This window comes from Martes martes (genome assembly GCF_963455335.1).
Source record: "Martes martes genome assembly, chromosome: 8".
Lineage (NCBI taxonomy): Eukaryota > Metazoa > Chordata > Mammalia > Carnivora > Mustelidae > Martes > Martes martes.
Window position 1 is genome coordinate 87,416,365 of NC_137895.1, and position 27,665 is coordinate 87,444,029.

Here is a 27,665-nt window from a genome sequence, read left to right on the forward strand (position 1 = left end):
CCCTTGGCCCCTCAAAGATGCACTGATGTCAGCCATTAGGTTGACATTATTGTGTCACTAGCCTTTTGCCTTTTGTCCCCACCCAATCCCCAGCCTCCCCGAGGTAGACAGAGCCTGCTCCAACCTGAGGACATTTCCAGGGACCGTTGTTGCCCTCAGGAATTGCTCAGACGGATGCAGGACACCAGCTTCCTCCCCAGCACCCTGGTCATAGCTCTTTGGAGATACCTGAAGTGCCTCTGCCCCTAATTCTCTTCCCTCTCCCTTTCCATCAGTTTCTTCCATGAGACTTCTGCTGTCGCTGACTGTCTTTCCCTGCCATACTGCTTTTTTCCAGGTCACAATTAAGCCAAAATAATAATAATAATAATAATAATAATAATAATAACAATATTTATTGGGCGTTTACTGAGTGCTGGGACCACCTCAAGCTCTACACCCACGATCTCATTTAATTGCCTGACGGCACCATGATGTAGTTTCTGTTTTATAGATGAGAATGTAAGGAGCAGAGTGATTAAGTAAGTACCACGAACCACACAGTGCATCCGTGGTAGGCTGGGGTTTGGTCCTATTCTTTCTGTTGGCACCATGCTCTGCCGCTCTGGTGGAGAGAAGCCTGGCTGAGAATGTGAGTCTCCTGCCAATATGCATTATGTCTTCTCCGTTCCACCTGAAGATTAGGAGCCTGGAGCTCCATAGTTTTGGTCTAACTGTGCTATTTCACTGTCCCCTTCTTCCTAGTCTTGACTTTGGGTCCTAAAATGCTGGGGAGGGAAATTGAGGTTTGGGGAGGTCAGGGGTGTCACAGAAGGCCAAGGGCAATGGTGGGAGGCAGAGGTGAGGTGGGGTGGGTCTTGTTGCATGATGGCAGGAGAGGGGGATTCCCATTCTGTCCTGGGGTAAGCGTCACAGAAGCGGGTCCAGGAGACGGTGTGAGAGTGGATAGTGACACTAAGAAGCCAGACTGGAGAGCAGCCCCCCAGCACTCCAAGGCCAGAGCGTGGTGCAGTGACATGTTGGGTCCCCGGGAGCCCGGGACCAGAGCTGAGGATCAGAGAGTAGGGGATTGTTGTCTGGATCTGTTGAGGGCAGAAGGCACCTGCTCCCAGAAAACACTGGTTCCAAGGCTGCCCTCTGAATGTGAGATAAGACGCAGACTCTACCAAGACCTAAAGAGCTCAGTGACACTTTATTGAAGCGGTTTCAGGAACTAGGCAGGCATGGGAAGTAGGCAGTTTGGGAAGGTTTAAGATAATCAGAGCAGGGTGACTTTTTTTCTGACTTCATATCTCTTCTGTCTTCATGTCCACAGCTGACAGCCAGGCCCTGCTTGCCTTTGGAATGCATTTTGGTCTTGAATGCATGGTGGGTGTTTTGAGAGCTCCCAGAGCCTCAAGTAGGGGAACCACTCTGTGAAGGCCGGTCTTAGAAAGATCTCTGGGCCTATGCAGCTCCCCTCCTCCACTGCTCTTCTTCTTCCTCTACCTCTGCTTCTTTCGCAGGCCGAACAAACATCCTCTGAGAGTGAGCAAAGATGTCAGAGGAAGGACTGTCTCTCTCCCGAGTCTGCCCTCTTAGGCCTTCCCAGTGGGGCATAGGGTTTGGTGGACTACCTTGAGAGTGCAGTTCTAGCCAGGCCTGGGGCACAGGCAAATCCACACCGTAGACATGTCAGAGACAGGGAGATAGAAAAAGAAAGGTCAGGAGAGAGGGAACAGGATATATTGCCAAACAGATGAGTGGGAGGGGAAGAAAAGAGAGGAGCAGAGTGGAGGGATGAAGAGAGGAGACACACAGGGTTGCGGAGGAGGAGCAGAACAAGAAGGGAGGGTGGAAAGATCAAGGTAAGAAGGAAAGAGAACTTTCCAGAGAAGAGATATGGCTACCACAGAGCAAGGAGAAAGGAGAAAGGAGAAAGTCTCCTGAGTCCTTCCGTGGGAGGATTCTCCCAGGGCCATTCTAACACAGGCTGACTGGGTTCCTTTTCCTGGTCATCTGCTGCCCGGCTACCTTCCCACTCCTGGCTTAGCCTGCCTCCCTCCCACTCAGCAGCAGGGTGGTTCTGTGTGGGACGCTAATTCTAATATTGGCCTAATTGAGGCAAAACTGAAAGGAATTCTGCTATGAACTATCATGGCCCCAGGCCATGGAGAACTTTTGCCTTCTTGATAAAATCATTCTATTCTAGTATGAATAACCGAGTTGGTCATATTTTGAAGGGTGTTGATTCCTTATTCCAGTATTCTGATGGTGGGAGAGTGGTCAGGGGAAGTGGCTGGGGGCCCAGCAAGGGACAAGATGGGAGGAAGTGAGGACACAACATCCCGCTTGGATTGGCAGACTTCCCTGGTTGGAGGGGGCTTGCAGGAAAGGATCTTATTTGCAGCAAGAGAGCACATGTGTGGGAACTCTGGTCTAGACTACATGCAACTTTTTTGGGGGCACCAAGGTCAATTCTAAGCTCCTTCCTCCCCCATAAAGGACTTTGGGCGGCATGGATCTGGCTCTGGTGGGGAGGATGACCCTATGGTGCTCCAGCTCTGGGAGCTGCCGACGGGCAAAGTCCTAGCCCAGGTCTTGGCACAGAGGAGTTGAGTGGGCGTTAGTTGAAGTGGATGCCTGGGGCCCCTGGAGGGCTCTGGGATAAGGAGCAAGGGGGGGTATCCCTGTGGGGACGCATCTGGAGGCAGAGGGATGGACAAGATGATCTTAGAACTCAAAGGCCACTCCCCACGCCTCCTGCTGTTGATTCTGTGCATGGGGCATCAGCAAAGCGGCAGGCCTTAGGGCTGGGGATCAGGGGAGCCTGGAGGCGGGAGCCTGGAGGGTGGAGCCCTTTAGCTCCTGTAACTCTTCTTGGTGGACGACGTCTTGGAGATGATGCGCATGCTGGAGCTGTTGCCGCTCATGCTGCGGCTGCTGGTGGAACTGAAGCCGCCCCCGGAGCTGTAGCCCAGGCTGCTGCTGTAGCCGCTACCTCCTGACATGCAGAGGCCGCCGCCTGAGCTGTAGCCAGTGCCCCCGCTGGAGGAGACCACGGCTGTGGAGACAAGGCATAGAGCACATTGGTAGGCTCCTCTGGGTTCCCAGGAGCTCCCTCCCTGGGGGGGGCTCCCCGTCCCCCGCCCAGAACAGGAATGTCCTGGACCCAGGGGCCGGGGTCTGAGAGGGTGGGCATGGACTCGCCATCCCCGTGACACGCTGCCCCCCCCACCCCCCGCCTCGTGAGAGTCTGTAGAGGACATTGCACTTTTCAAAGCACTTTCACAGCTGTGACCATGTTGATCTCATCAGGCCGAGAGAACACCATTACTACCATCACCTCTGCTTTCCAGAGGGAGACATCAAGTGGCAAGTCCAGGGTCATACTTGCTGTGTCCATTTCTCGGCTGCACAGGGTTCTCGTACTGGATGGAGCACGAGGCCTCGTGTGCTGGGCAGGAGCATAGGCTCCCATAATGGAAGAGGCCGGAAGGCCACCTGGGTGTGTGTCTCCCAACTGCAATCGTTCTGACACATCACCGAGAGGCAATGGTTTATAGTGTCCGCTTAACTACATTCAGTGACAGGGAGCTCACTACCATGGGACACAGCTCCCCACAGCCTGTCAAACATTCGAAGATGCCTCGTTGACCTCCCCTCTCTGTCTTAATGACATCTCTGCCCACATCTATCCCCAACACCTTGTTAGTGATGCTATTGCTTCCTTTTTGATGCCCACTTTTCTATTATCCCAAGACATTTACTCACAGATATTCACGGGTCCGACACCTTCCCCAGTGAGCCTGTTGTGGGGGGGGGGGCGCAGAAGGGAGAGAAAGAGACATTTCATTTGCTGAGAAGTTGGAGAGCCCTGGGCTCTTGTGTCTCCAGCTATCACTTTCATCTAGCTAATATGTACCTGCGAGGGGAATCTAGAAGAGAGACCAAATCAAAATACATAGAAATAGGGAGAGGGATGCGTGTTTGCTAGGTGGAGAGGGACATTCTGATTGTAGGCATCTCCGGCAAGCACAGAGCCCCAGGTGCCCATCCCCAGTGTAGCCTGGGGGCTGGGTATGAATGGCTCTGCCAATGGCCTTCCAGGTAGTCATGGGCCACCTCTGCCTGACATCATCACCCCGATCCTCTGCCCCGGGTGCAGTAGCAATGATGGGAGAGGCTGAGACTGCAGGGCACCTCTGGGGAACGGCTGCATCTTAACCCTGTTTCTGCCTTTGAAATTTCTATCTGGGGCCTGATACTGGGGCTCTTGGTGTCTGTGGCATCTGTTTGAGCCATGGTGGGAGCCAAGGTTCTTGAGCAGCCATGGTCGGGGAAGGCCCCCCACCTGCACTCCTCGCCCTCCAGCAGCTTGCGGTAGGTGGCGATCTCGATGTCCAGGGCCAGCTTGACGTTCATGAGCTCCTGGTACTCGCGCAGCTGCCGGGCCATGTCCTGCTTGGCCTTCTGCAGAGCGTCCTCCAGCTCGGCCAGCTTGTTCTTGGCATCCTTGAGGGCCAGCTCCCCGCGCTGCTCAGCATCAGCGATGGCGTTCTGGAGCGTGGCACACTGCCCGGGGCACAGGGGAGTTTGTGAGGTTGCCCCCAGAGAACGGAGTAAGATGTGCATTTAAGGCTAAACATATGGGAGAATTTCCTGAAATGGACTTCATGCAAAGGAACTTGGAGTTTCGTCGTCTTTAAAATAAGATTAATCAGGGCACCTGGGTGGCTCAGTGGGTTAAGCCTCTGCCTTCAGCTCAGGCCATGATCTCAAGGTCCTGCGATCGAGTCCCTTAATTTCTGTCCTCCTTGGATAATTTGAGACTTAACCATAAGGGAGAAAATGATTTTGGGGGGGATGGCCCTTTACGATGCCGCACTTCTCTGCATAGTTTTGCCTTGTATGTCCCCAGAGGGCAGACCCTTCTGCTGAGGAGCAGCTCATGGGCAGATCTCAGAAAGAAAGTCCTGCCCTCCCTGGTGGGGCAGGAGACCGCACAGTCACAATCCTGGATGGTCCCTCATCTGGGGAGGTTTCTTTCTGCATGGGCTGCATTGGGACCAGGCCCAGGTCTGCCGATGGGCAGGGGCACGGGTGGGATGTCTGCTGGGAGCTCAGCCCTACCTGCTTCTTCAGGTTATCAATCTCAGAGCGCAGCCTCTGCATCACGCGGTTCAGCTCGGATATCTCCATCTTGGTGGTACGGAGGTCATCCCCATGCCGGCCGGCTGACCGCTGCAGCTCCTCGTACTGGGGGGACGTGGTGGGGTGGGGAGGGAGGGTATGGTCAGGCCAGAGGCAAGATGGCTGTGGCTTCCCAGGGCCCGACAGTCTTCCAGGGTGCTGCTTGGAAGTGCCTCCCTTTGTCCCCACTGCTGCTTTCCGTCAGATTCCATCTGCACTCTCTCTCGGCTCTGCCCCCTCCATGCCCGCTGACCCCACCCCACAGCTGGACCCACCCTGTGTCTGGTCTCTCATCCTTCCCCCTCTGTATCAGGTTATCTTTTCCTCACGAGCTCAGCAGCACGCAGGGGTGCTTTTCACTCTCTGATTTTTAAGCTCTTTCATATTTGTGGCTCCCCCGCTCAGAGAGTTTTCTCTAACCTGAAAAATCTCATTGTGTGGCCCATGTCAACCCTTTGCTCCCAGCCCTGCAGCCACTGCCCACTGTACCTCCCTTCTCCGGATCCAGGAGGCTGAGCCTTGCTCTAGTTCCTACCTTCCCTCTCTGGGTCCTGCTGGCTGGTGCTGTCTAGCTGTCCCTTGCCGGCCTCTATAGGGCATTTCAGGTGTGTCCATCCTCCCCCTTGCAGAGGACTGACCACCTCCTGCTTCATCTGGTTGCTCCCCCGGGATCCTGATGGTGCTGCCCAAGGGGTTCTCCTGACAGAGGGTAAACTCAGGCTGAACTCATATCCCTTTGACCCCATCTGAACGGGACACCTGACAGGACAAGGCTCTTACCTAATTTGCCTTTGAAATCCCAATTCTCTAAGACTGTTTCATGGACTTGACCTTGACACCTCACCTTGGTCTGGTACCAGGACTCAGCCTCAGCCCGGCTACGGTTGGCGATGTCCTCGTACTGGGCCTTGACCTCAGAGATGATGCTGTCCAGGTCCAGCTTGCGGTTGTTGTCCATGGACAGGACCACGGAGGTTTCTGAGATCTGGGCCTGAAGCTGAGCCAGCTCCTGTGTTGGGGGCCAAACAGAACAGCTGAAGCAGTGTGTGTGTGTGTGTGTGTGTGTGTGTGTGTGTGTGTATTGGGAGACAATGGCCAGGCCCAGGAAACAGACATTGGTGTCAAGGACCTCACTTGCACTGTTGGGGTGCAGTCCTCTGTATTGGCCCAAAGGGCTGGGAAGGACATTAGGGAGGTCACTGAGTTTACACCTGGACTTGATCATCACCTCATCTGCACATGGGGAGCAGCCACACAGGGAACTCTAGCCGGCATCCTCCAGCAGTCACTCCCGCTATCAAGGGAGTGCACCTTGCTGTGACCTGTCAGTGCCGGGCTGTCTCAGATTCTGAGAAAACACAACCTTTCAAACCAAATAAAGAAATACTCTTGTGACAGGAAACTGAGTCAGAAGGAGCCAGAAAGCTCTGCTGCATCTCAATCCTGTTTCCCAACTTGGCTCCTCCCTGTTCCTCAGGGATGGGAAATGGAAATTAGCTCAAGACATCAGAAAGGGCACCAGAGCAAAGCATTGGAGTCTGGGTTAGATCACTTCTCTGAGTCTCTGGGGGGCTGGTCCTAGCACTGTTTCACATGCTTCCTGCAAGGATTAAACCAATTCATGTCTACATAACACTGTTTTTGAAACAGTAAACCACAAATTATTTGTTATTGATCACTTTCCAGAATCATCTAAGGTGGCGGTTCCACCACTAAGGTTGTTGGATCCTGAGACCAGCAACAGCAGTGGCATTACCTGGGAACTCGTTAGAAGTGCAATATTTTGGCTCCTACCCTAGATTCACTGAATCTGAACTGGTATTTTAACAAGTGGTCTAGAAGATTATGACGCACTTTAAAATTTGAGAATCCCTGGTCCACAGCACAAATCTAAGTAAAAATATTCCTTTCCTTTGTTTATTAAGGATTGGTTCATGCATTCCCTACTTCAAGCAATTATTATTTTGTTGTTGTTTTGCAATATGTTTTTCCTACATAGTTTTCCTGGTAACTGACCTAGCCTGAGTTGGGGGGTTGTCTCAGCCTACATGCTTACAGCTGCCAGCATTGTAGTGAACAGGCAGAGAAAAATGATGCCTTTTTTTTTTTTTTTGTCCCTATGTGGGTGGCAGGGTGGTCACTACACCTGTCCAAAGCCATGGAGCCCATGCTCCTGCTCCCGGAACATGACCCACTTCTTTTGGGCCCCAAACATATGCCGTGCATGGGCATATCACCTGTCCTTATCAGGCCTACTGGGGGGACACAATTCACCTCTCACCCCATCTTGACCACTCTCCTCCAGCCACCTTGGCCTCCTCCTGGCATTCCTGAATCCTCATTTCTTCCCATTTCTCGTCAGCTGTCACCCACCTCCTGCCTGTCACTGTTCCCTGTTTCTCTCCATCAGCCCTACTATGCCTGAAATGGCATAGTTATCCCATCCTCTCTGTGCTGCCCGTCTCCTCCACGGTAATAGAAGCTCCAAGAACTTAAGGGCTTTGTTGTGTCTGCTCAGCACTGCCCCTGCAGCCCCAAGGACAGTGTCTGGCATAAGGAGTTGTAAATGATACATGTCTTCAAGAGAGCTGGGCATCTGCCCTTGGTGCTTCTAAAAGCACCCAGGGGTTCACTAATTGCCACTTGATTTGTGAAATGGCATCATTCTGCAGCTCCTCTAGGAAGAGTATCTGGTAAATTTGTGCTGGGTTTGGGTGAGCCAGGATGCCCAGCAACGTCTCTGGAAAGCACGTGCAATTCATCAACAGGAGTTTTTTGTTTGTTTGTTTGTTTTGTTTTGTTTTGTTTTCTGTCTGACCAATAGCACATGCATAGTCCAAGTGGTCAAGACTGAATATCTTGCCTGACCCCCCAGCTGCTCTAGGGAAACTCATTTTGTTCCTTGGTAGGGAAAGCAGCATATGCTCCATGAATTCCAACCTGGGGACAGGGTGGGGAGCAGAGAGGAGACGAGGGAAGGAGCTGGCAGCCTGTGTGCCCAGCCCAGGCCCCCAGCCCCTGACACTGCTTACCGCATCATAGAAAGCTCTCAGGAAGTTGATTTCATCCATCAAGGCATCCACCTTGGCCTCCAGCTCCACCTTGCTCATGTAGGCGGCATCCACGTCCTGGGCACAGAACATGCTATCACTCTGAGGCCCATCCCTGGTGCGGCAGCCAGCCCGTCTGGCTGAGAGCTAGGCTGGAGAATGTCAGCGCCCAGGGATGAGGGTGTTTCTCTGTTCCAGGCTTTGGAGTGAAACTTGCAGGGGGGCGAAGACCATGTGGGGACCAGGGCTGTCAGGGAATGCTCACCCGCTCCCTAGCTCGTGTTACATGGACAGATCTTAGGTCACCTGCACTGGTGAGGTCAATACCATCCTGGGTCCGTGGGTTTTGGCTGCCTCTGGGCTCTCCCAGCCTCTCCACGGGCCCTCCTTCTCACACTCTCAGCCCCTTCCTGGGCTGCACACAGGGCTGCTCTGTTCTCCCTCTCCAGCTGCTCTTCCCTCCCTCTGCCTGCTCCTGCTCAGCAGAAGGCCCAACCCTCCATGGAGCCATTCCCTGTGCTGCCCCTGTTCTTCTGAGCCTGACTGAGCCTTAGCTCAGCATGGGGCCCGTTTTGCTCATTTCTCCCTGCTGGGACTCTACATGGGGAGGGGTTGGTGTCATGATTTATAGCCTGGACTCTGGAGTCCCAGATCCTGACTCACTTCTGATTTTCTGGGTAAACTTGGGCCACTTACTTAACCTCCCTGAGCCCGAGTTTTTGCACTTCTAGAGTAAAACCTGCTTCAAAGATCAGCTACATGAATTAAAAGGTGCCAGGCCACTGGCTTCAGTGGTGTCATTCCCAGAAGGGGCTCCTTGGGCCTGGGAGCCAGGAGGGAGCAACTCTGTCGCCTCACCTTCTTGAGCACCACAAACTCATTCTCCGCCACTGTACGTCTGTTGATTTCTTCCTCATACCTGTGGGAAGGATCAAGAAGTGGATTGTCAAGGTGATCATTGTATAATATATAAAAATATGGAATCAGTATGTTGGACACCTGAAATGAATCTCCTATTGTAGGCCAATCATAAATCAATACAAAAAAGCAGATGGATGTTAGAAGCAGGCTTCTGGGAGTGAGGTCCAACAGTTGGGGCCATACGGGGTAGGCGGTGTGGGTCTCCAGAAAAACCATGGAAAGTGAGCCACTGTACATGTGTTCCCCCATCCCCCATCAATCACACAACCACTTCTGTCCAAATACAACTCAAGCCCAAAACAACAGTAAAGCAGAACCACCCTCATTCTTTCTGAGGTTGTCTTTTTCAAGGCTTTGCTCCATAGAGTGCTGATGTCCCCATAAGGGGGCCAGCAGCCTTCCTTTTTCCCCTGGTGTTACCCCAAGCCAAACAGAAGGAAGGAACACAGAAGTGGTCTGGCCCGAGGCAGACAGTCCCAGGCCTTGGCTAGCTCCTGCACCCCATGGTACCCTCACATTGTCTTGCCGCTCTGGTCTTAGCTAAACCGAACCATAGAGAGGAAACCATCCTCAGGCTAACAGGGGTCGTCCCTCCCCCTCTGCCCAGGCTTCTCATTCTTCAATTTGCCCCTAGACAGCAGCCCTTCTCCCCTCCTGCCCCCTAGGGGCATGAGGAGGTGCACTTTTGCTCACTGAGCTCTGGGAAGGAAGCTTCCCTTCTGCTCTAGGTGACCCATTTCTTCTCCAGCCCTCCTAAGCATCAACGAGTCCTACCCTCTTAGCAGCTCTGGGTGGTTGGGGTTTGGGCTTTGTCTCTTCTTCCTCCCAGCAGAGTACACTGGGTCAGGTCACTTAACCTTTCAGAGGCTCTTTTTCACCTCTGAATGGCTTGTTATTATTATTTTTTTAAACCACCAGGTACTACCCCACACTAAGTATATGTGGTATATATACTAAGTGTATGTGGTATATATATATAGTGTATATATAAGTATATACACTAAGTATATTGTGTTGCCTCCACTGTCCAGTAGGATCTGAGAAAAGCCCTTTCCTGCCACTGAATCTTCAGTACTGTTCCTTCTCCAGAGCAGATGCAGTTTTCCTTATTGTTTCCTTGTGCTGCCTTTTAAAAAAATCTGAATCGTCTTCTGCCCCAACTCCACATAACTGTCCTAACCTTCTGTGTTTTCTGTCTCACAGTCCCTCCCCTTGCATGGGCCTCTTAAGGTCCCTGCCACAGGAATATCACTTTCCATTAACCAGGACACACTCGTCAACTGATCCCCCCATAGTCCTCCCTGGTGCCTCTGTCTTTCTCCACCTTGAGTGTTAAGTCTCTTCCTCCAGCAAGACTTCTTAGACTGAAACACTGTTACTCCATGTTGCATACATATTATAAATTATCCATCTCCACTTGTTTCTCTTGCCTGTGTCTGCATCATTAAACACACAATCATCCCTATAATAAAAATAGCTAACACTAATTTAAAAATTACTAGGCACTGGACACCCTACCAAGTATTTCACATGCAAATTTTGATATAATATTCTCAACCCCTGCAGGCTGGGCACTATTAATATGCTCTTTAACAGACAAAGGAACTAGGGTTCAGGGAGTCTGAGGTCATTCAATTAGTAAGTAGCGGAGCCAAGATTCCATAGTGCTGCCCAATAGAACTTCCTGCAGGAACGGAAATGTTCTATATCTATATCCAGTCTGGGCCCCATCAGCCACATGTAGCAATTTAGCCCTTGAAATGGGGCTAGTGTGACTGAGGAACTAACGTTTAAATTTTATTTAATTTTAATTAATTAAAATTTAAACAGCCACAGGTGTGTGGTGGCTACCATTTAAATTCATCTCAGATGTGAATTCTCATTACATTATACAAACTATAACTGAAACTCCTTATCAACTCCCTTATTTTGTTTGGACCAAGAACATTAGACATAAATTAAAACAACAGAAGTAAGAAGCTGCTTGAATCTATAGGCAAAAGCATGCCATCACGTTTAGTGGGCTGGGTGTGTATGTGGTTCCGCAGAGAAGGCAGCAAATCTCTCTCCTTTTGCTTTGTTCCTGGTCTTGGCCAAGGTTGGGATAAGTGTGTGCCCTCATGTAAGTTACCAATGGGGCTGAGTTGAACAGATGTGAGAGTGAGAGTCTATGGGTTTGATTCTGAACTCATGAGTTGCCACCTGCACAATGTTGGCTAAGTCAGGGGCTGTCTCCAAGCCTCACTGCCCTCATCTGCAGAGTTCACACGGTGGTTGTGCAAAACCCACTCTTGGTGCCCATGCAGGTCCTCATCATCTCCAGCCCCACCCCTCCCCAAAGCCTCAATGTTCTTGACCACGGGATCCCAGTTCTTTATCTGATTCTGCCTCGCTGCCCTGAGTGTGCATCCCACTGCCCCACTAGACTGGACACTTTCAGAGAGCAGGGCCTCCCCAGGACCCTCGGGGCAGGGCCCTTGCCGGAGATGGCTGAGCATCTACTCACTTGTTCTTAAAGTCTTCCACCACATCCTGCATGTTCTTCAACTCTGTCTCCAGCCGTGTCCGCTCGCCACCCAGGCAGTCCAGCTGCCGTCTCAGGTTGCTGATGTAGGCTTCAAACATGGGCTCGATGTTGGCCCTGGTGGTTTTATGCTCCTGCAGGAGGCTCCATTTGGTCTCCAGGACCTTGTTCTGCTGTTCCAGGAACCTCACCTGCTCAGACCAGAGGGGAGAGATCATGAGGGCTGCCCTGCAGCAGCCTCCCAGAGGGATCTTTGACACAGGGCCCCCCAACAATGCAGGGAGGCCCTCTAGGAGCTTAGAGCCCAGGTGGCAGTCTCCTCCTTGTCCTCATCCTGGAAAGAGCCTGGAACATAGAGAACCACCCAAATGTGGATGAAATGGGCCTGGGAGACAGGCAGTGGCTTAAGTAGGAGGTGGGAGAAGTAAGGAGGACTGGGACCAGAGGGGCTGGAAACCATCTGCATCCATCAAACAATGCTGATGGAAAGAACACTCCACCATCATCTGGCTGGGTGGGATTTTGATTCCCATTAAATGAGTAGGAGGTTCTTGGCAGAAAATTTAGTCTGTCCATTTCTTTTCCCACGTGATTTCTTTAGATCTAGAATCTGGACTCAGTTGTCCATACAGTCCAGGAATGCCGAAATGGGTCACTCTAAAGTTGCACTGGGGGACGACCTGGCCACAATGCCAGCCATGTCTTTGGCCTGCTGTGTGGCCTAGGAAGCCCCCTGTGCTCTCTTGGGTCCCTTGTGGTCTTGTGCTACTAGTCTAGTTTGCTTAAATTATACTCATCTATCTGCTCCTACATCTGGGAGACAGCCTTGGGAATATGCAAAATCCTTCTTCTTACTCAAAGTCTTTTTTGGGGGGTCCCTTGGAATGACACACAGCCTCAGAATGAAGCAATGAAGGAGCCTCCATCCCTTTGGAAATGGCAGTGCGCCTCCAGAGGGCCTTTAACAAATGCCCCTCTTGCCCTGCCCACCTTTCTTCTCTGTTGTTAAAAGAAGAGGGGTAATCCTGGCCTCAAGTCCCTCCCTATCACATCTCCTTTTCCCCACATCCTCTCCAGATGAAATAAGCAAAGGAGAGCCTGCCTTTCCCCCTCAGAGCCAGTCTCCTGGAAACCTCACATCTGTTGGTGCAAATACCAGTCTCCTGGAAACCTCACATCTGTTGGTGCAAATACCAGGCCAAGTGGGGTGACATGGGTGATCAAATGGAAGAACCCGTTGCTCAACAGTCCCTTTGGTTAGACTGGCATATTCGTAGTGAGATATTCCATAGCCTGTTAGACCTGCAGAGTCACCGTGGAGTCTATCTGTCCAACCCAACCAAGGCCCAAGAAGTTAGGGGATGTTCTCCTAGCACTAGAATCTAGGGTGGAAGAGTCTAGCACTCTTCTTTCCAGGTCTCATATATGGAGCCAGAACAAGTCATATCATTGAATTTGTTCTTCCCAGACAAAGCAACAAGCTCACGGGGGAACCAGTGACAGAACAGAAGAGAAAAGCTTCTCTTCCCAGACCTGGGGAAATCCCGAGGAGGACAGGCCATTCCACAGGGTGCCCTCAGGGCTGATGTCACAGATCAGCTCTCACTAGAAGACAAGTGGGAAAGCCGGCCCCTTGTCAACCACTCAGCTTCCCCGACATACCCAAGTCACCAGGGAAGTCACCACAGGAGGACTTGCCCCTATTAACTGCAGGAGAAACTGACCCCAGTGCGCTTCTCATAACCTTTCATTCCTTCATTCCTTTGCCTTCAAAATTATCCCTTTTTGCTGTCTGACTTCCAGTACACATTCATTATCCATCAAAAGAGCAATGGCTTTGCAGTAGGTCAGACAGCTCTGGAGTGTGGAGATGAATATTTTTCTGCTCCCACCTCAACAAGGTGGGAAACCACTCCTTCTTTCACCAAGTCAGCAGTCTTCCCAGCCCCCAGGATTGCAGGTCCTGGGCAAGTCCCAGGTGACCTCAGAAAAGCACAGAAAGTAGAGATACCCCAAGCACCTGCTGCTTTTCTGGCGGGGATCCCATTTGCCTCTCACCTTGTCAATGAAGGAGGCGAACTTGTTGTTGAGGGTCTTGATCTGTTCCTTTTCCTCCTTTCGCACCCGCTGGAGGGAGGGATCGATCTCCAGGTGGAGGGGGGTCAGGAGGCTTTGGTTGACGGTGACCTCCTGGATGCCCCCGGAGCCAGACATCATCCCGCCTCCAAATCCATACCCGCCGAAGGCTCCCCCAGCCCTGTAGCCCATGCCTCCGAGCCCCAGCCCATAGCTGGCACCTCCACCGCTGGCCCGGCTACAGCGGTAGCCTCCACTGATGGAGATTCTTTTGCTACCCCCGAAGCTGTGGAGGCTCCTCGTCCCGAAGCCGCCCACACAGCTGCCCCCGAAGCTCTTCCCGCCCTGGGACACAGAGACGGAGCTGAAGCTGGGCCGGCAGCCTGGGAGGAGGCTGGCCGAGGAAGCACTGAAGTTCCGAGTGCCTCCTGACTTGATGGTGACAGAAGATCGTTGGGTCATGGTGGGAGCTGGTGCCAGAGAGTCAGAGGAGCACAGGTGTCAAAGGGATGAGGAGCCTTCCAAGTCTAGCTGTCCCAGACTCTCCTTGACTTTTATCCCTTTCAAGAACTGGGCTTGGCCGTAGAAGATCAAAGACCACTCTGTTGAGTTCACCTCAATGGCATGTCTGGCCAGCACCCATTTTCCTGCCCCCTAATCATCACGGGAACACCCTACCCAGGGCAGGACCAGGCCTGGGGATTCGGGCCCGGGGCAGGCGTGGGTCCTGAGCCCCCAGCCCGCCCAGGTTCTCAGGCTCACATGGCAGGCACTCCCACTCTTTCTAAGCTGTTCTTCTCTTTGGATTCCCAGGTCTTGGACTCTGAACCCAAGTACTGGATTATGCCCTTCTTTTTGCTGGGAAAAGAAGAGAAACCTCATTTACTGAGGACTCAGTCTTCACCAGACCATGGGGCAGGTCAGCTGCAAGCATTATGTCATTCGATTCACGTAATGACTTGGTTGGTAAGGTTAAGGAGGAGAGTAATAGTTGCCAACGTTTCTTGAGCAGCTACGATAGGTAGCTGCTTTTCACCTGTCTTCTCATTTAATCTTCATGCAGCACCATAGGGTAGCTATTATTACTCTTGTTTTGCTCATGAAGCTACTGAGGCATAGAGTTGTTTTGAGACTTGGCCGCGGTCGCATGGCTAGTGGGTGCTGGGCTGATGTTAGGGTGCAGTGGTCTGACCACAGGATCTTTGCACCTGATGCTGGTGGAGGAGATGTGGCTTGTCAAGGGTGGCAGACTCAGGATTTTTCTCAAAATTCCTATCCCTTCTGTTCCTCTTGTCCCTGGGGACCAGGGACATTTAACGATTACCCACTGTTTCAATTCTCTCCTTCCTGCCACCCCTCCCAGTCTTTAGCCCCTGGTTTTACACTCATCTTCTCTCTATTCATGGCCTCTCCCTGCCTGCACTTAGCTTCCTGCATGGCATCTGGTTGGTTATGGTTCAGAGTCCTGGTTCCTAGTTCCTGGTTCCTACCAGGTCCTGAGCCCTGAGCCCACTTCCTCTAAGCCCACGTGAGCGGTCCCCAGTATGGGTGATGCCAGGCTCTTGCCTTATGGGAGGGGTTCCGGAGACTGTAAACTCAGGAATGTGGGAGCTTCCTGGATGCCTCACTGCCCCCTGCAATTATGGGTCTCAGCGGCTCCTCTGCTTGGTGAAAGCATTGCCCCCAGGGCTGACTTTTAACTCCTCTCCTGGCCTGTTATTTCTTTGCTCAGGTCTGCAAGTTTGAAGCTGTCAGGGAACAATCAGCCCCTTTGCTGGAGAAGGGCTGGGCTGCCCACCCTACGTCAGTGTCCTTAGAAAACCGTCTGTGTTTGGGAGGGGATGGTATCACCCTGAATGACATACAGAGTTGGGAGGACAGACAGGGCTGCCCAGGGGCTTGGGCTTCTCAAAGAAGGCATTCCAACAAGAGGCAGGAGGAAGTGGGCAGAAACACCAGCCTGGAGTCTGGTTGGCAGTCTGCCTCCCTCCATCCCTCCATCTCCCCAGCCCAGCATTCTTCATTTTGAGCGAAGTGAGGAAGATCTGATGTGCCCTGGGCTCTCTTTGTGGCCTGGGGAGGAGGAGAAGCGTTCTGTGCTGCATAACCACGCCAGACAGAGGGCTGGACACCAAACACATTACACATGCATTTAATAGACACATCCCCGGGAGGGAAGAGAGAGAGCTCTCACTCCCAGCAGGCAGCTTATAAGCATCGTGAGACAGGTGGGCTGCCAACCTGGCATTGAGACGGCCTGGGAAACACCCACTCCCCATCTTTGCGTCTGGAAGGTGGGGAGGACGAAGGAGGAGTTGAAGGGGGGTGGTCTCCGCAAGATAAGCCGAATGTAAATATTGAGAAAGGGAGGGCATTCGCACAGGGGGTGGGCACTCTGGGGACTGTCAGGAGGGCAGAGGCTAGCTTAAGCGGGGGAATGGGGTTTAGCCAGGACGCCAGGCTTGCTTCCTGGCAGCGCAGGTGGGCCAGGGGAGAAGAAGGAGAAGGACCCAGGTATCATGTCTGTGAGTATAGACAGGCCCGGTCAGCAAGCAGGCAGGCTTCGGGGCAGGGGTGGGGGAGTGGGGTGGCTGCATTTAATGCTTGTAGCTCTTCCGGCTGGAGGATGTGGTAGAGACAAACTTGACACTGGAGCCACTGCCCCCCAGGCCCCGGCTGCTACTGGCACTGAAGCTGGAGCCGCCCAGGCTGGAGCCCAAGTTGTGCCCAGCGCTGGTGGTGAAGGAGTAGCCGCTGCTCCCACTGAGACCCAGACTTCCGCCTCCAAGGCTGCTGCCGCCGCCGTAGCCGCTAGAAACAGTGGAGGTGACCACAGCTGCCAGAAGAGAGGAGAGAGAGTCAAGACCCAGGGCAGGAAAGAAGAGACCTGGAGTGTCAGGGCCTGTGCCCCTGTGTCTGTGGGGTGAGGATGTGGTTGTCTGGTCAGGCAGACTTTTGCCTCCTTCCAGGCTCCCCGCCCACTTAGTGGGAGCTCTTGTCTGTGCTCAGCCTGGTTTTCCTTGGGCCACTCTTCCTGTCTGGAATGGCTTCCTGGTTCCTCTCTGCTACTTGGCGCCTAGCTGATCCTTTCAGAACTTAATGGAGACTTCTTACATTCAGGAAGCGCTTCTAGTCCACGCGCCTTTCCCTTTGATCCCATCACGCTCCCCTGCCACTCTGTCCCCTTCTCCCTCTGTGGGCCTGGCTCTGGCGTCTCTCTTCTTTCCGGGGGGCACGTACACACTTCCCTTGGTTTCCCCAGCCTCTGCACCCTGAATCCCAGAATGGAGCTGGAGTAATCTTGCTAGACCAAGTGACAGATGACCCACTGGCCAACCAACTCTGCTCCCATTCTGCCCCGCTCCCCAACCTTTTCTAGCTCGTATAACCATGCATCACCTTCAACATGCAATCCCTACACTGGGCTCTTCAGAAGGGAAACTGAAATAAAAATGGATGGTTACAGAATGAATTGTGTCCTCCAAAAAAAAAAAAAAAAAGCAGAAAACAGGTTGAATTCCTCACTTCCAGTACCTGCGAATGAAACCTTATTTGGCAATGGGATCTTGCAGATGGAATTCAGTTAAGATACAATCATTAGGGAGGGCCCTACCCAATAGAACTCCTGTCCTTATAAGAAGAGGAAGGGCGTCCACGTGAAGACAGACACATAGGGAAAGGGCCATGTGATCACAGAGCCAGAGATCAGCCTGATGCAGGGCAGGGAGCACTGAGAACTCTCCAGAAGCATGACACAGTACATTTCTCTTATCCGAAGCCCCCCAGTTTGTGGTACTGCAATGCGGCAGCCCTGGATAACGGACACGGACTTTCATGCGCTTTCAAGAGAAAAGGAACTTAAGAAGTTAACGGCAGCCATCCCCAAAACTAGCTCTAAGGGTCTCGGGAGCCACTAGACAAGGATATCAGTGAAGGAGGACAGCTGGGTAGTTTAGAGGGCTCTGCCTTCTAGAGTCATCAGTTAACATACTCGTTGGTTTTGTGAATCCTGTATCAGGAATACCAAACTCACTTGTAGGATGCAAGCTGGAAAAGTCATCCCAGTCGGCCTCATGATGCCAGCAGTGAGCTCTGTGAGTGACCTCCACCCTTAGTGGCATGGGGTTGCTACCACCTCTCCCCTTCCGAGCCTGCACCCACCTGCCCTGTCCTATGCGCTCTTGCTGCCTGGAAAAACCCGGGGGACCTTCTGCTGTTACACTCTGTAAACTGGAGCGGCAGGGCTTCTCCCCACACCATTCCCGGAAGGCTCCCTCCACAGGCTGAGGGCACAGCAGGCTTTCCTAAATCCTGTCGGTAGTGAATGCTCTTGCCTGATCTAGACTTCCACCTCCAGTGAGAAAGGGGTGGGGTCCCCGGAGGTGGGGGGCGGAACCTGTGGGTCTAAACCCATGCAGAAGGGTCACAGAAAACCTCCGTTCACCCTCCCTTTGGTGCTCTGTCCCTTGCAAAGAGGTAAGAAGTGGGACATTAAAGACTCTGTCCTAAAAAAAATTAAAAAGAAAGAAAGAAAAAGACTCCTAATATGGCTCTCCTTTAAAAGAATTCAAGACCTCAAACCTCAAAATGAACCCTGTCTGAGGGGGGTCCCCTCTGATGTCTTGTGTATGCCCTCTGCCCTCCCCTGTGATGTCACCTCCCTGCCCCAACCACATGCATGCGAACTGACACATAGGACGTCATACTCACAGATGTTAACAGGAGAAACGCCCTCTCCACTCAGCCTGATCAGGGGGGAAGAGGGAGAAGGAACGTTACTATTACGTCCAGCAGCTCATGGGCATTTGAAATCACATTTTTGTAATGAAGCTCACTGAAAAACCCTCTATTATTTTTATTGCAGCTGTGAGTGGAGGTTGAAATAATTTAAGTAGTAGTAGTATTAAAAATAACAATCTGGAGGAAAACCTGTAATCTCAGAAAGACTTTTTTTTTTTTTTTTTGGTTCAAACTAGGTAGACACCTGGAGGAAATGAAAGCGAATCATACACTAGAGTGGGCTGGAAAGGCAGGGCTCCTTAAGGAGTAAGATTTCCCTCTCAACAATGGACCGTTGTCAGGCATGGGGCAGTGCCTGGGGTGATTAGAGATGTGGAGAGGAGACTGAGTCATAAACATAACAATAACAATAATCAGCCCATTATTGTAGCAACCAGAGTAATTTTGCTTTCGCATGCTAAGGACAGCGCTGGACTTCATTCATAAACACATACTTAGAACATTAAAAAGGACTACATACCTGTTACCCACATTATGCCACTTAATTCCTTTCATGACCCCATTCAGTAGGTGTCGCTACCTCCATTTGGTGGATGGGGAAACCGAAGCTCAGAGAGGTGAATTAATTGCCCGTGTTCACAAAGCTAGATTTGAAGCCAGACTCCTTTTGCTCCAAAGCCCATATCTTTGGCCACAAACTGAATGATCGCTAGCATTTTTTGACACTTGTTATGGACTGTGCTTTTTTCTTCATGTGTATTCCCTTATTTTAACACTCTTAATAACATATAGGATGGAAACCACGGTTAGCCTCATTTCATGGGTGAGGAACAGAAAAGTAAAGTAATTTGCCCTTGGTCACACAGCCAGTAATCGGCAGAACACTAAATTTTGGGGATCAGATGATTTGTCTCTTTATTCCATCACAAAGAATCTGAGGACCAGAGAAAGGACATTGGCTTTCCTGAGGTTACATAGCTAGTTGGTGGTAGGCCTGTCTGCCCAAATCCTGGGACAGTTTATTCTCATACCAGACCTGCCACATAACATAATTTCTCCTTTGATAGAATTTTATTACTTAGGACCTGATCAGATCCTAGATTTTTATGGGGTGTGAAAAGCAGTTGTGCTTCAAATAATGGCATTTGGTAATGAGTTACTAGCCTGGAAAGAAATTGCACCTGCTTTTTTTTTTTTTCCTTTCTCATAGCCCAGTTCTATCTGTATTCCAGGAGAAGAGGGGGCCACAGCAACCTGAGCCCCTAGGAATGCTCGCGCAGCTGGAACAGAGGTGGTGCATTTGTCCTCACCTGCACTCCTCGCCCTCCAGCAGCTTGCGGTAGGTGGCGATCTCCACGTCCAGGGCCAGCTTGACGTTCATGAGCTCCTGGTACTCGCGCAGCAGCCGGGCCATGTCCTGCTTGGCCTTCTGCAGGGCCTCCTCTAGGTCCACTAGCTTGGCCCGGGCATCCTTGAGGGCCAGCTCTCCACGCTGTTCTGCGTCAGCGATGGCCGTTTGCAGGCTGGAACACTATAAGAGAAGGAGGAAGCCACGAGCCTAACTGACAACCCCAGGAGGTGAGGTGCTTCTTGGATAGGAGTCCTAGAAGCATGGCAGGATGACCTGGGAGAAATGAGTGTGCAAGGAGCTTTTGGCCCTGCCAAAACCCTACCTGTTTCTTGACACTGTCAATCTCGGCTCTCAGCCTCTGGATCACCCGGTTCATCTCGGAGATCTCTTGCTTGGTGTTGCGGAGATCATCACCATGCCGGCCGGCTGTGACCTGAAGCTCCTCATACTGATGGAATCAGAGCAGAGTGAGTCCCCTCGTCAAACACTTGGGCTGGATACTCTCCATGTGCACAACCTGGCCTTCAGGGCCACCCGCAGGCCCAACCATTCGCTGATCATTCACACACTCCCTTGCTCAGTCATTTCGGTGGTATTTTTTAGTCACACCTACCTGCCAAGCACATGCCAGGCTTTGGGAGTATCATGGACAGCATCATCAGACCTGTGCTTACAGTTTATTGGGGGAAATAGATGTTAATGAAATATTATTGAATTTATAGTTCCAAACTGGGATGAGTGTCCCTTAGGAAATGAATGGGTAGTGAAACAAAGGAATCTGACCCAGATATGGAGTTGTGAGGAGGGGGTCCGGGAAGTCCTTCCAGAGACAGAGGTGTTCGAGCTGTGTGCTGAAGGGTGGGAAGGAGTGATCTAAGTGATAGGCTGGGGAGAAAACATTCCAGATAGGGGAGATAGTCTGTGTGAAGACCCTGGGGCAGGAAGAAGCATGGTGAGCTCTGGACAGGTGGGAGGTGGGGAGAAAAGGTGACTTGGTCAGTGTCCTTTAGGGATCCCGGTCATGGGACATACATCCAGACCCATGTGACCATGAATTTTGGTAGCTCTCCAGATGTCAGTGTTGGAGGTGTTGGATGGAGCCAGGCTGAAGGGGGCACAGTTCTGAAGACTTTGTAACAGTATCCCCCATCTGAGGGAGCTCTCTGCCTAGTGGAGCATATCCAGGATGCACTCATTTAGGAGAAACAAACGCCTCTGTCTCCAGCCCACACCTTTCCTAGGGAAGAAGAGCCCCTGCCCAAGAGAAGATCTGTCTGGCTTTGAAAGTGCTGGGTGGCGCAGCTGCTCCATTTCTAGATACGTGTGGTTTAAGGGAACAACAAGCCCTGCCAACAAAAGGAACTGTTCACTGTAAATCTCAACCACTGTAAATTTCAACTTAGGCACATCTCGCCTCCATTCACCATCTGCCTCTGCCTCTAGGGGGGATGTCCCTCTGCATTGTGCACCCCAGGACCTGATACCCTCTTCCTTCCTACCACATTGCAGTGGTAGGGACTAAGGCAGTATGCACAGCAGGGCAAAAGATGGAAGCCACATGTAGGTGAGAAGCTGGCCCTGAGAGGGGTCTGCATTGGGCAGAAAGCTGATCTCATGGATTGGACTATCCAGTCACTACAACCTCCAATACCAAACCTTCTTCTGGCCATCTGTGACTCTGGACAGTTGCTCTCAATGCTCATCCCAATGCCCCCCCCTTTTTTTTATAGAGTCTTTTGCTCAGCAAAGTCCTCATTTCTATCTTCCAGCCCCCGCAGGATTGCTTATTCTCCCTTAAATGCCTCCCCCATCCTTGGCCATCTATTGTCCCTGGATGCTTCCAAATGCAAGGAAGACCCACCTCTCCTTGGAAGCTTTTTATTAATCAAAAATAAACTGTTTGCAGCTTATTTATTTACAACTCTGCAATGCTGCTTGACACAAGTGTATTGAATAAATAAGCCATTTAGAAATAGCTCTGTGACTCTTTCTTGGTTGTTCTGGAGTCTCACCCAGGCCCAACCAGATCATAAGTGATATGGGGACAAGGGCTGACCTGAGCACCCAACATTGTCTGACCACATGGTAGGGGGTATGGTTGGGTTTCCACACCCATTTCAAGTTGACTTTTCATAGCACCGGACAGTTCTGCCATGTTGAAAGAAACAGAAATGCTCCTGTATTCCCTGATGCTCATGGCTAATAGTTAAATGATTATTCAGGGCTTCAGATAACACTAGTCCTGGAACCTATCACAGAGGTGCCTACACTCACCTTGGTCTGGTACCAGGACTCGGCCTCGGCCCGGCTGCGGTTGGCAATATCCTCGTATTGGGCCTTGACCTCGGCGATGATGCTGTCCAGGTCCAGGCTGCGGTTGTTGTCCATGGAAAGGACCACGGACGTGTCACTGACCTGGGTCTGCATCTGGGATAGCTCCTGTAGAGCCAGAAAATTCAGCATCACCAAGGTATAAAAAGAAATGTTCTTGAAATCACACGACCAACTACCTGTCTAGGGCAGGAATCCCTTCTTGGCTTCCCTAGGAGGGATTCTTCCAGCCCTTCCCTGGGCACTTGAAGCCATTTAGGGACTCCGATGCCAATCCCAGAAAAGTTTCTGGGTCACAGATCAGTGCGATGAGGGTGTGTGCCCCAGTGTAGCTTCTCAAGACCCCCCACCTGTGTGTTTTCCCTGAGTGTGAAGGGTGAGCCAGTGTTCTCTGGTTCAAATTATACCGAGTTGAATATGACATATGTTGATTCATATGCCAGCATAAAAGCCTTATTTAGGATACAGTGAGTTTTAGGACCCTGCTTCCCCCTGTACAGTGTGACTTCATCATTCCCTACTTCTTTCTCCCCTTCAAAGACCCAGGTCTCTGCCTTCAGGGTGGCAGTGCCCAGAAGGAGGCATCTTCCGAGGGCAAGAAGCACCCTGAACAATGAACTGAGGGGTAACTTGCCTTTTCTGAACTTTTCTGGGAGAGGAGAGGGAGAGGTGTGTCTTGATTCCTTGGAAATGCTACCCAGGGATCTGGGATTCAAGAATCAGCACTCCCTCTTGGCTGCCATGGGGTGGGGGAAGCAGCCTCACAGCTGGAGTAGGGTTTAGTGTGGCAAGATTGCAAGCAGTTCTCCCAGGTGCCCATGGCCACCCAAGCCCCAGTTTGGACCATCTGGAGCAAGATGCTAGATGGAGGCCCCATATAGATGACATTCTCTGCAGCACCCTTTTCTTCCCAGGCTCCAGACCTAGGAGGGACAAAAACATTTGCAGGCTCTTACAGCCTCAAAGAGCATCCGGAAGAAGTTGATCTCATCAGTCAGAGAGTTGACCTTGGCCTCCAGTTCCACCTTGTTCATGTAGGCTGAATCCACATCCTAGAACAACAGCACAGGATACTCCTCTGAGACCCAGCCCCAAGCAGCGAGTCCTGAAGAAGTTGGGCAGACTCCTCCCTGGCCCCTCCAGGTTAGATTTCAGTAAACTCTGGATCTGGGGCTTGGGGTTGGGGTGGGTGATTGTAGAGAACTGGGGGTTTGAGTCCCCTGAGCTAACAGAAACCCTAGCAGGGTCAGGGGGACATAAATACAAAGGGAGCATTTTGGCAGATTTGAGCTCTCCAGATACTCTGAAGGGTTCTGTGCCTTTTCAAGGGTCAAGTCACTGCATACTCCAAGATTCAGTTTCGAATCTTCTCCTTTGAAAGACATTTCCACCCACCTTCTTCAGGGCCACAAACTCATTCTCAGCAGCGGTGCGCTTGTTAATTTCATCCTCGTACCTGTAAGCACAGAGGAGAGGGGGCGTACTGTTGAGCAAGTGTTCGGTTGAACTCTTCCCCGACTGAGGAGCATTTCTGGTGTAGCAAGAGTTAAGAGACCTCAGATCCTTTCCAGCTCTTCCACTGACCTGTGTGTGACTTGGGGTGATTCACTTAACCTCTATTTCTCCCTCTATAAAAGGGGAATCATTTCTTCTGCCAGCAGTTTTTTCTTCTTATTATTCCTTTTGTAAGAGTAGAAGGTGAGCATGGAACTAATGGGAATAGAAATACGTACTTATGCAACTCCATCTTCTTAGAGATGCACAGCTGCAGTCTTTAAAAAATGTTCCTGCCTCTAGTGGCTATTGGCACTGCGGGGTAAATTTTGCTTGTTCAGGAAGGAAACCATTCCTGGTAGATTGTGAGGTCTTTTCACTGAGCCTCAGAGCAGCCGTGTGATCAGCATGCTTTCAGTAAATAAGAGTGGCTCTAATTCAGAAACCAAGGGTAGGTCAGCTAAGGAGTTAGGGGGGGACATCCCTTTTTATTGGATACCTCACCTACTGCAGCGTGGATGATGGCCAGTCAAATTTTGCCTCTCCCAGGAGGATTGCCTCATTTACACTGGGAATGCACCAGCTCAATAATAGGGCCCGTGCCAGTGGAGTTAAAGGATATTCTGGCTGTGAAATGGTATCATGCTTTCCAGAATAGCCATGTTATGTTAGATGATGCAGACATCCCTTTGTGGTCATGTGGACAGGTCAGAATAGGCTTCTTGTTAATAGCGATGGGTGAGATGCGAGTCTCTTTGTTACTCTATGCCATGCTATCTTCCAATCACGGGATAATGACTCCAAGTTCCAAACCTCCCTGTGGGCACTGGTATTTGCTGCTTTGCACCTTGCTGGTCCTATTAAAAAGGAGTCCTGAGATGACTGTGTGTGGCCAGCAGCCCGTCTTCCCCTTACCTGACTTTGAAGTCTTCCACCACGTCTTGCATGTTCCTCAGCTCAGCGTCCAGCCTGCCCCTCTCCGTGGTGATGCTGTCCAGCTGCCGGCGGAGGTCATTGATGTAGGTGTCAAAGAAAGGCTCCAGGTTCTGCCTCACCGTCTTGGAGCCCTGCTCCTGAAGGAGCTCCCACTTGGTCTCCAAGACCTTGTTCTGCTGCTCCAGGAACCTCACCTGGAGGGAGGGAGAATGAAATTTTTTTTAAAGATTTTATTTATTTATTTGACAGACAGAGATCACAAGTAGGCAGAGAGGCAGGCAGAGAGAGAAGGAGGGGAAGCAGCCTCGCTGCTGAGCGGAGATCCCAACTCGGGGCTCGATCCCAGGAACCTGGGATCATGACCTGAGCCGAAGGCAGAGGCTTTAACCCACTGAGTCAACCAGGCACCCCGGGAGAATGAAATGTTGAGAAATTGGGGAGGCAGAGCCAGACACTCCAACTGATAAGGGAGAGAAGAAAAGTCCGCCTTTCACCTGATACCCATCTGTCAACTATATAACTGACCACTCCAAATCAGAATGGGAAAGCCCTTGACACTGCCCCACTGTTCTCTGGGGCTTCCATAGAACGGGTGTGGTGGGCTTAGAGGTCTCTAGGGGCAGACTCTACTCTTGGGTTGAGTGTCTTGACAACACCTGCTCTGAGTGAGGCTAGTTGGCTCAGTTGAAACTCCTCCCGTGGAGAACAACGTAGCTCTTCCCTCAGTGTTGGCTGAACCAACTGTGTGGCTCCCAGGGAGGATGAAGGAACTTTCCACAAGGTCCCGCGGGGCCATCTGGCCCCACTTGCAAGGTACTTGTTGAGTGGATGTGTTTTTCCACAGGGAGGCCATTGCATTACTGCTCCCTGTCCGTGCGGAGGGCCTCTCCAAGCGTTCCCGCCACCCCACCCCAATGGCACACATGCATCCCCCCAGCTCACCTTGTCGATGAATGAGGCAAACTTGTTGTTGAGCGTCTTGATCTGCTCCCGCTCCTCTTTCCGCACCCGCTGGATGGCGGGGTCGATTTGCAGGTTGAGGGGAGTCAGGAGGCTCTGGTTGACGGTGACCTCTTGGATGCCTCCAGGGGGGCACACGGGGAAGCCGGAGGCCCCATAGCCTCCTCCGGCTGTGCCCCCATAGCCAAATCCACTGCTGACCCCAAACCCACTGCTGGCCCTGCCACCAAAGCCACCTCGAAAGCTGTTGCCGCACCCCCCGATGGAGACCCGCCTGGTGCCCCCCAGGTTGTAGAGGCTGCGGCTCCCGAAGCCGGCCCCAGCGCTGCTCATCCTGCCCAGCCCTGCACCGCCGCCTGCAGAGCGGACCACGGAGACCGAGCTGAAGCGGGAGCGGCCGGCGGCTGGGGTGGTGGCCGAGGCCGCACTGAAGTTCCTGCGGCTGCCAGTCTGGAAAGTGATGCTGGACTGCCTGGACATGGTGGCTGAGCGAGGCTGGCGAGGAGAGCTCTTGACACGGGCGCGTGTGACAGGGGGGATGGAGAAGATGGGGCACCTGGGGAGCCCTGGACCGCCTTGGCTTTTATGGGCCTGCGGGAGGGGTGGGGCGCTGCCGAGGGAGGCCTCTGATGGCATCCCCCAGGCATTTGCCAGCCCTGAGCTCACGCTCAGCGCCCCTCCGGGACGGTGTCAAGGCCACTGGTTGGTTCCCCGGCATCCCTCCCCCACGTGGAAACTCCTTTCCAGTTGCAACTTGATCAGCAGACGAATGAGAAGCACGCTAATTGCTTTCAGTCATGTCCTAATCATGCATCTCTTAATGGGCTCTAAAAACACCGCCTCATTTCTAAACCGCTTCCTTAGGCCTGGGACCCACCCCCTCCTGTGCAAACATCGTGTGTCAAAACAAGTGCCCGCGATTCCCTGTTTCCCAGGCCTTCCTCTTCCCACCTGTGCTTCCTGCCCCTGAGCCTTTTCTCACCAAGTGCCCGCTGTGTCCCCTGCCCCACACTGTCCTTCCAGGTCCTGAAAATCCTGCTTCACACTCACCTTTTTAAGGAAACCATCCAGTTTTGATTGCTCCTTTGTTTTCCTCAAAAGCTTCCTTCTCTACAGTGTAGGTCACACTTGATGTCCTGGAGTGGGCGGCCATGCACACACATATGTCCTGTCTGCTCCACAACAGGACCCTCGGGACCAGCCCCTCTGTCTGTCTGCCGCGGAGAGAAGCTGTGAGTGTGGGGTGATGGGTTTGAGTCCCAGACCCACTTACTAGTCGTGAGACCCTGTGCCACGCATGAGCCTACCCCGAGCCTCGGTTCAGGTGTCTGGAAAGTGGGGTTTGTGACGAGGATTCATGTGGGAAAACAACTGTTGCAATGCCTAGGATGTGCGAATGCCGAGGAAGCATTTGTGGAGATGTCTCTCCTTCTGGTGCCGTCAAGCACATATGAGTGAAGAGCCAGCCGCATGTCCCTCCCCGTGGCAAGTCTGGTGGGGATTTGAAACGAACAAAATACACGTTCTTTTTCTTTAGTAATAGGCTTGTGGTATGAGTAGGAAGACAGAACTGAAGTTCATTAATTTATACAAAAGTGATGTACCATAAACTGCCTCCCAGCTCTATCTGAGGCTGCCTTATTCCAGAAACTTCCCAGACTGGTCACTCCGGCTAAAGGCCGGGGGTCCCTGGCTTTCAGTCTTGATCGTAAGAACTCTGGGGGTTGCACTGAGTGAAGGGTGCCCAAGAAATTTGTCTTGTTTTTCCCTGTTCGTCTTGTGGACTGAGCCCACATCCCCGTCAGTGGAACCCGATAGGAAGCCTGCAAAGTCCTGGTCTCCTCTTTCCTTTCCTCTCACCCCCCTGCTTCTACCCTGGGGTGGGGGAGCCAAACAGAGAAATTGTTAGGTTTTCTTTTATCTTGCTGACCGCTTGCTCCTTGCACTGGTTTTGAAAGCTAGCAAAGTGAGAGAGGAATGGCAGTATATTCGGTTGCCGGAAACTGTGTCCCTGAATGGTAAATTCAACAGACCAGTGGTACCCAGCTATGGAAAAGTTGAGCCAGATTCCATGGTCTTCCCACACAGGTGTCCTTTCAGAGACGCACGT

The 27,665-nt window shown here is 51.9% G+C and overlaps 2 protein-coding genes across 2 annotated transcripts; both read right to left on the bottom strand.

The window, feature by feature from the left end:
* Window positions 1–1,174: 1,174 nt before the first annotated feature.
* On the bottom strand, window positions 1,175–14,272 carry LOC308348346 (keratin, type II cytoskeletal 5-like). Its single transcript, XM_080812360.1, has 9 exons — window positions 13,726–14,272; window positions 11,650–11,858; window positions 9,081–9,141; window positions 8,205–8,300; window positions 6,017–6,181; window positions 5,113–5,238; window positions 4,334–4,554; window positions 3,754–3,788; window positions 1,175–3,043 (listed from the first exon to the last, which is right to left on the bottom strand). The coding sequence occupies exons 1-9, from the start codon at window positions 14,203–14,205 to the stop codon at window positions 2,841–2,843; spliced, it is 1,596 nt and encodes a 531-aa protein (XP_080668486.1). The 5' UTR covers window positions 14,206–14,272; the 3' UTR covers window positions 1,175–2,840.
* Window positions 14,273–15,869: 1,597 nt separating this feature from the next.
* LOC308348345 (keratin, type II cytoskeletal 75) lies at window positions 15,870–26,335 on the bottom strand. The gene is made up of 9 exons (XM_080812359.1): window positions 25,538–26,335; window positions 24,575–24,789; window positions 23,561–23,621; window positions 23,122–23,217; window positions 22,109–22,273; window positions 20,157–20,282; window positions 19,794–20,014; window positions 18,454–18,488; window positions 15,870–16,579 (listed from the first exon to the last, which is right to left on the bottom strand). Exons 1-9 carry the CDS (start codon window positions 26,189–26,191, stop codon window positions 16,341–16,343), a joined length of 1,812 nt encoding a protein of 603 aa, XP_080668485.1. The 5' UTR covers window positions 26,192–26,335; the 3' UTR covers window positions 15,870–16,340.
* Window positions 26,336–27,665: the final 1,330 nt, after the last annotated feature.

What these genes read in the sequence shown, in the direction of transcription:
- LOC308348346 (XM_080812360.1), bottom strand. Translation starts at nt 14,205, where the DNA reads ATGACCCAACGATCTTCTGTCACCATCAAGTCAGGAGGCACTCGGAAC. An exon ending in AGTTTGTGGTGCTCAAGAAG is followed by an intron (nt 8,301 to 9,080) that starts GTGAGGCGACAG and finishes TTCTGTGCCCAG; the next exon opens with GACGTGGATGCCGCCTACAT. An exon ending in TGTCGGACCCGTGAATATCT is followed by an intron (nt 3,044 to 3,753) that starts GTGAGTAAATGT and finishes TTGTCTCCACAG; the next exon opens with CCGTGGTCTCCTCCAGCGGG.
- LOC308348345 (XM_080812359.1), bottom strand. Translation starts at nt 26,191, where the DNA reads ATGCCATCAGAGGCCTCCCTCGGCAGCGCCCCACCCCTCCCGCAGGCC. An exon ending in AGTTTGTGGCCCTGAAGAAG is followed by an intron (nt 23,218 to 23,560) that starts GTGGGTGGAAAT and finishes CTGTTGTTCTAG; the next exon opens with GATGTGGATTCAGCCTACAT. An exon ending in CGTTTCTCCTGTTAACATCT is followed by an intron (nt 16,580 to 18,453) that starts GTGAGTATGACG and finishes CTCTTCTGGCAG; the next exon opens with CTGTGGTCACCTCCACTGTT.